This window comes from Gallinula chloropus, assembly GCF_964237585.1.
Source record: "Gallinula chloropus genome assembly, chromosome: 3".
Lineage (NCBI taxonomy): Eukaryota > Metazoa > Chordata > Aves > Gruiformes > Rallidae > Gallinula > Gallinula chloropus.
Window position 1 is genome coordinate 32,824,289 of NC_140087.1, and position 8,078 is coordinate 32,832,366.

Below are 8,078 nucleotides of genomic sequence, written 5' to 3' on the forward strand. Positions count from 1 at the left end.
TGCATGCTACTGCTGTATTTATCGTTCTCATCTCATGTCATCTTGTTCTCACCCAGCACAACAATCACAGTCGGTAAGGGTACGCTTGTTAGCTGATTTAAATTCGAACATTTCACGCCAAACCCAGCATCAAATGAAATCACTGGCAAAACCCCCACTGACTTCACTGGGAATGAGACCAACTGGAGGAGCAAGGCTCCCGTGAGAGGCATGCATCACTGTCATTCACATCCTGCCGAGTTTGTGAGAACTGGGACTAGATACTATTTGAAGGCCCTTCTACTTGTGTTTCATGTGACACACCACTTCTCCTTTGTTCTGCATTAAGGAAAGTTTTTTACTATCTGCAAGTGACAAACAGAAGAGCCTGGATGAGTCACGGGTGATGGTTTTGGGCCAGCCCGGCTCGCAGACTGCCAGTGTCAGGGAAGGTTCACCCGATTCTCCCTTTCCTGCTGTACAGCCGGTCCCGAAATAACGTGGCAGTGCTAAACATAGCACTGCCATGCTCTTTTAATAAACGGTGATTCCTGCAGTGTGTACAAGCCACCACATTTGTCAAGATAAGCACATCAATATGAGGTGTCATATTAGCCTAGACAAAAGAGATTGAAGCAGATAGCTTTGTCAAACACCAACCGAAAGGGCTCATTCAACCTCACAAAACAAGAAATTTAAAAGTTGGACCTACCAATCTAGTCTTAACTCATTCCATCCTCTCCTGCTTTTCAAGGGTCTCAAACCAGTAAGTGAGCTCCTGTGAGTGACATAATAAATTCATCCCTAATCTGCAATAATGATAGCTCTGTCACTCCAAACCCCTCTGCTGTACTTTTCAATAGTACTGCACTACCTGTTAGCATGATTCAGATTATACCTATGGATTTATATACCTTAGTGGTTAGGGACTTTTCCTAACGACATATGCAAATGACCTAACTAACAAGCAAAATCAACAGGCATAACTAACTGCCTTAAAGCCAAGTTACTGATTATTCCTTTTTTGTTACTTACATGTAAGGAGTTTTACTCTAATTCTTAACGCAATGGACAAAGATGATGCAGTAGTAGGTCCCAATGGTTCATCCATCCACAATTTTCCATGACTAGGCAAATTGTTCAATTTCATATCTGAAATCAGGGACAGAGCTGCCCTATACATCATGGTGTATGTGAGATTGTGAGATTGGTCATAAACAAACTAGAAATATGGTTCACAAGATTACTTAATTGGTGAAAAATTACCTTGGTTTCTTTGGTATTCTTCACACATGGTTGTGGTGTATAGACTTCATCATCCTACACATGGCAGAGACAGAAGCTCTGGGGATAGGGGTATCACAGAAATATTTTTCTTAAAATGTGTTTTTTCCTCAGAAAGACACATGATCACCAAACTTATTTAAAACAAGACTATTTTATGCATGTGCGGGAATGAAACTGGTAGCTAGACATTCCCTGCACCACTGATGGTGTACCTGTTGATGTGCAGTACACACAGAAAATCCCACATTATGTGAGAAAATTCAGTTCAGCTTTGCACCACAGACTGGATCACGTCCTCTGGGGAAAGAAAAAGCATTCAGGGAACTACAGGAGGGTATGTATTTCTCTTTTGCGAGGGACCAGTAAGTTCAGCCTTTCCTTCAAACTTAGAGCCATTTGGAGGATGAAGAAAGGATACCCAGTGGCAGGCTGCTCCACCCGGCACAGTTCCTCAAAGTTGGGAGCCACAGGCTCCCCTTTTCCTCTGCCAGCCCCCACCATGACGAGAGCTGAGAAAATACATTGGGATGGAACTGAGTTAGGATCGTAGGAAAGGAGCGAGAAGGCTGTGGTGTTCCTTTCCTCTCACAGGATTGCACCTTTAGTATACCCTAATGGGATCTTCCTCCCCTCAAAACCGAGAGATAATGAAAGCCGAGAAGATTTACATTCAGCATTTCCAGAGATTGAATACACTTTAAAATATTCAGGAATGATTCAAATGCAAATATGGTACAGTACTGTATTATTCATATTCTCCAACGTTTTGCCTTAATGGTCTGACTGGAAGAAGATCTTTTCTAGTTTGTTTTCTGTGAGTGCAATAAACCGGGATTTTGAAACAACTGCCCGATATCTGAGCTGCTGTATTTTCCTTGAAAGAGAACAGAATTATGAAGTCAAAGGTAAATTTAGTGGTTTCTTATATAAAATACCTCTTCACTTCCTGAACATTGCCTTTAGCTTTGCTAATTTATTGCCATGAAAATATTGTTACTACTTAATGCACTGGTACTTTTGTCAATAGGCAGCTTTCCCCAAGGCATATTTGAGAACGCTCTGCTAATCAGAGTTGATGCAGTTATTCCAAAACACACAGGTCTTTAGAAAAAGGTTCATGTTTTAATTCTGGAATGGGTGAGTGTTGCCATTTCTTCAAAGCACAACATTTTTAATTCACTTCTGTAGTTATCTAGAGCTCTGACTACATTATCCAGACCCAGACTCAGATTGAACCAGTCTATTTCAAAGCAGTATTGCTGGCATTTTTACCTCTTAGCACTTAACTTATGTGAAATATTCCTCATTTTGTAGAGGCAAGGATTAAACAAAGATGTAATCAGAACCACAAATCTGTGCTATATCATCAGCACAGAACCTATAAAAATATGGTTGGGTGTTTAAGCAGATACTTACTTGGATCTGACTTCTTACTTCTCTACATCTGCTTGAACTCTTGAGATCGTGACCTCGAATGAAGCTGAATTTGTGGTGTTTGTTTTCCAAGCACGCTGATAATCATGAACAGTACAGTGACTGACAATGAGGTCACGTATACATACATATGTCACATTAAAGTTTTATTCTCTGCAATAAATACTGAAAACTACATGAGTATAACTACTGAGCCTGAGCAAATCATCTTAATCACTGTGGGAGCTTTTAAGTTTTCACTGATTGTAATTCTCTGCAGATGAAAAATTGAATAAAGTTCCTCAAGAAACAGGTCAGGTCATTTATTTCAATTAGAAATTGTAATGAAATTCCAGTAAACTATTACATGTCACTTAATCTATATTCCAGATAAATAGAATACTTAATTTCTCTTGGCATGTTCCACAACGAGGTACCCTACTCATGTTTATATTGACAAAATAGGTGCTGCTCTGCCTTCCCTACCACAGAGCCATTTAGTGACATTACCCCTGCTCAAACCCAGCATGGACATAATCTGTTTTGCAACAAGCCCACCAAGGCAAGAAGTGTCATCAGATGGAGGTAAAGGCTCTGCTTCCTCTGTTCCAGCTGGTCCAGGTCAGTGCTGCAGTTTTCCTTCATTCATCTTCACTGAAACCCAGGAGGGCTTCTCATTTCAATTTCATTCTGCTATCAGACCCATCCCCCAAAATTTCTGTGTTGCAAAGAGTTATTAGTACTATTCCTGCTCGGGGCATAATTAATTTTCTGCTTAAGGACAGAATTAAAACCATCAAGGAGATTTTTTTGAAAAAGATGTTTTGAGATGATTTGAGATTATTCACTTGACTCCGAGAGGTACCAAGGGTTCTTGTTTGACGGGCTTTCAAGCTCATCACCCACATGAGAAGTTTCCTTTAAAGGTATCAGCCAGCAACAGCAGGCATGAAACTACAGCAGGAGGCTTTGAGTATTAAGGAGCATGACCAACATGGAACAAAATCTGACTTCTGCAGAGTTCTCCCCAGTTACAGTTATATTCCTTGGTTTATACCTGAAAAATACATAAGATGCAATTTGAGGAGGTGAGGCCTTGTTCTAATTCTCCATGGAAATAATTAAGAGGGCTTCTGATAATTCTCCATGTCTGGTCACACACACAGATGGCTTCAATTCAAAGTTTGCACATCTTTAGGAGATTTATATTAAGCTCTGCTAAGTAGTTGTTAGTAATTTCTGCTGACTGCAGTCAAACTGAGTTAAACTAAAATTTTACCATGCCGATACATTTCTATCCTCCCTGCTCCATTGTTTCACCCTTTGTATGAAAACGGAGCAACAACATTGGGAGGACAGTGCAAGGATGCTTTAAGCATCTCCGTGGCCACTTTCAACACTCATTTTTGGTCTTTTGACATGTCTACAGCTCAGGCAGCTAGCAAAAGGCTATAAACAAGACAGAGGAGCAAAGGAAATGAGTAAAATGCTTGTAAACATATGTATACACACACACACACACAAGCATGCTCCTCCATTCACATATACTACTTTCTATTTATAAACATTAAAATGAGAATGTGATGGCATTCTCCACACAAGGCATAGAGGGAAGTAGAAGCCTAGTTAGCAGCTCAGCAGCACCAGAAATGTAAATAGATGTCAACCAGGTCAGTGTCTAGTGCCCTGCTTCAGAATTTCCACATGACCATCTGTAGACAGACACGTGATAAACCTATACAAAAGACTTGACACAAACCTCAAGCTGATTCTTTAATCCTGGGCACAGCAGAGAATACGTCCAGTTTCTTTGGGCATGCATAAGTCTGTACAGGTTGCTTAAATTATATCCACAATTTTCTAAAGTTTTGGTTAATTTCTCATTGGCTGTATTCTTTTCTTAAAGAGACACTGTTGTAATACAGCTCTTTCCCAAATGAAAGAATACAGTATTTCATCTTTCTTGCTCTAAACAACATCCAGTGAATAATGTACACTGACGTGATCCTTTGCTATTCCCTTTAAGCTGTTTTGGAGATGGATTGCTACAGTGGGTGGCATTCAGAGTAACACATGTTGAGCAACACACACTCAAATCTTGCCAGCTTTATGGTTTCTTACAACATGCTATGATGTGAAGTGATTCAGATGGAGGAGATGGAGAAATTTTTTCTATTACTGTAAAAAAGAAAAGTTATATGCATTTATTATCCAAAATAAATACATTAACACCATGGGCTGAAAAAAACCCCAAACAACTCGGGAAGGAAGCTTGGTTCCCCTTTCTATTTCAAAAGCCTGCATTTAGATTTAAAGCAATTAAAGCTGAGTGATGCTTTTCTGTGTGAGATGAGCTTGCCCTGACAGTTAATCCACACTATTATCAGACCCATCAAATTAAAATAAGGTGAACTAAAGAAGAAAGCAAGAGCAAAGATTTAAATTTCCTTTATGTCATATGCTGGCATTTTAGAAATTTTACAGCTCCTTTGGAGGAAGTAGGGAAGAGAGAAGGTAGAGGATCCACTCGGAAAGATGGAGTTGGTGACTATGGACTTGCACAAAGTCAAAAAGAAGTGAAATGTAGGTGTGGAGGTGGGTAATGTGCTGCAGGTACTCTGATAAGCCCGACCTTCCACAGAAGTTCTTTTTTGTAAGACACGTAAGGGTAATTTTCGGAGGGCATCAGTCCAATGGTGTATTCCTTTAAATACGGGGGGAGGGGAATCTCTCCAAAATGGTACAGTAACTTTTGGAAAATACTATACTTAGAATAGATGTTCATTTGGCCACTGTCCTATTATTACATTTGATAAACTATCTCTGACAATGTCATCATCCAGATGTTTCAGGAAAAATGAACAAATAAATGTTTCAGCCCTGTCAACTGTGCTGCACTTGAGAAGTGACTTTAGCACCAAGCTGCTAAAAAATCAGAGCCCTGAAACTCGCTGTCTTATCGGTTATCTTATCTGCACCTCCACATTGTTACCCAAGGTGAATATTTCTTATTATCCTCACACCCAGGTCCCTTACACTGGATAATTCATTCTCCATTTTAATTCCTCACACTTCTGTAAACCCAGGCCTGCAGACCTCCCCATCACCTTGCTTCCATACTTTCATGAGCTTTTCAGAGGTAAAAAGTACCCACAAGTTGAAGGTCAACTGCAACTTCTCAGTCTTTCTGAAAAATCAGACTTCAACTCATTAAAGAAAACTTGGGTCATCAAACAATTTTAAAGCACTTCATTCTGAACTCTGAGGCAACCATGCATTATAATACCTTATTTTCTTTTAGAAATCATTTTCTCCTCCACGGTACTATACATTTAATTAAATTGTTTTATTTATTCTGTATATGAGATTTTCAGCAGGAAACCTACAGAAAACTTTAGATAAAACAATTCATATCTTCTAAAACACATGAATCTTACATTTTCACTTTTTCAAAATACAAGAATTAGGTAAACATTGGGGTTTCATCCAACTGTAATGTACTTTTCCAAGACCTCCACTTTTCTGGCCTTTCAGCAGACTGTGTGTCCTGGAGATGGACCAACCTGTGCTGGAGCAGCTGATGAATAATTTTGACATTCACTAGTCACTACCATCCTCCAGTAAATAAATCCAGGCAGCAGCAGGAGTTGTTCCTCCAGCCACATTACCACTTACTTCACGAGTTGATTCGCCAACAGAAACTGACACTAAAATATGACCTTTAACAAAAAAGGAGAGAAGCCATCACTGTCCAACACAATGGGAAAACAAACGAACCCCCAAACCATTAAGACCGCCCTGTCAATCCCTGCCTTCACGCCCCAAACTAGACTGGACTGAAAGAACCGGTTAGTGAAAAAACATAAAAACTAGAGGCGAAACCAAAACAGGCGATGCTGCACCACCCTCTAAGTCCACATCAGGCCAAGGAGCGTCGGTGGATCTGACCCGCGTTGGCCTCCTGCCTCATCACGCCCGGCTGGTGCCAAGTCCTGGCCGCGTTTCTCTCCAAAAACGCCACAGGCGCAGCTGGGACTCCCAGCACCAGTGTACGGCCGCGGTGGGGCCAGGCCCGCTGGACCTCATGCCCAGGTGGATGACACCCAACCGCTGCCTGCGGGAGCGCTCGTCCTGCTCCCACCGCACCTGGGACCACGGCCCTTCCCGGGAGCAGCGGCCGGCGGGGACCCTCTTACCTTGTTGGAGTAGGGGGCTTTACTCAGGTTGATGCCATCGCGGATGAGCTTGTCACGGATCATGATCTTCAGCTTCAGCCTGGGGTAGGCGACCAGCCCCCCGCCGCCGGCCGCCTCCCGCCGCCCGCCGGGGCGGTGCCGGGGAGCCGCCCCCCGCCGGGCTTCCTCCTGCCCCGCCACCCGGCGGGGGCAGCGCCCGGCGGCGGGGGGCGCCGGCCGCGGGGGCGGCGGCGGCGGCTGCGGCTCCAGGGTGAAGTACAGCCCCGCCGCCGTCTCGTCCGCCTCCTTCAGCCGCCGCACGGCTTCGTGGATCCGGCGCCGGTGGTGGGGCACGGCAACGCCGATGGCATCCAGGTCCGGGTCCCCGATCTGCTTGCAGACCTCCAGGTCGTCGTAGCCATTATCGACGAAGGACTCCGCATACTGGGGGAGCTGCAGGGTCTTCAGCCACTCGTAGACTATGTTGGTGCACATGCTGGCTCCAAAATAATAATGATTGCAACTTTCAGCACCGAAGCCAGCCTCCCCCTTTCCGCTCCTCGCCAAAGGAAATAAAAACACAGCCCAAAAACTGCGATGCGACTAAGAGGTCTCAAAATCAAGGTCAAGGAATCAACATCCACCAGGAAAAGAAAAATAAAAATAAATCCTTAAAGCAGATCAGTAGGGCATCGCAAGCACTGCTGAACAACACCCTCCTGGTTATTCCTCCTCCTGTTTTCCTACCACCAAGAACAGCCGCTTTCTGTCACCGGAGAAAGGAGACTCGGACTAGAAAGAAGAAAAATGTGAGGGTGCATCCCCTAAAATCCCAAGTCGCTGCCGCACAACATCCACCCACTTTCTCTGGAAGTAATTCGCAGTCGCTCTCTTTTTTCTCCCCTCTTCCTTTCAGCGTTAGTTTCTGTTTCTGCTTCTGTCTCACCTTCCTGCGCTCTGTCGCATGATGAATCTGTTTACTATGTGTAGCTGCTTTGGTACACGATGTTGGGGGACAACCGAGCGCAGGATCCCGCACCTTCGCCCAGCAGAGGCAGGAGTGCCAGCGTGCCGTGCCGTGCCCTCCTCTCCCGTATGTCTCCCGGCAGCGGGTGCACACGGAGCCTTTTACGTTCCTTTCCTTTTAAACGGGTCCTTTTGGATTAGGAGGGGGGAAAAAAAGAAGAAAAAAATCGAAAGAAGAAAAAAGATAAGAATCCCACT

At 43.5% G+C, this 8,078-nt stretch overlaps 1 protein-coding gene across 2 annotated transcripts in view; it reads right to left on the reverse strand.

Moving 5' to 3' along the window:
- SASH1 (SAM and SH3 domain containing 1) overlaps positions 1 to 7,820 on the reverse strand; it is a gene marked incomplete at both ends in the record, with an annotated part of 549,489 nt that extends 541,669 nt beyond the window's left edge. Inside the window, 2 exons of one of the 2 annotated variants that reach the window (XM_084261985.1) lie at positions 6,876 to 7,350; positions 7,801 to 7,820. In XM_084261985.1, coding sequence (XP_084118111.1) covers positions 6,876 to 7,350; positions 7,801 to 7,820 — 495 coding nt within the window. Of the gene's footprint in view, positions 1 to 6,875; positions 7,351 to 7,800 lie in introns of those variants that run through there. The other variant, XM_084261986.1, reaches the window with a different exon arrangement.
- Between the last annotated feature and the right edge of the window lie 258 nt (positions 7,821 to 8,078).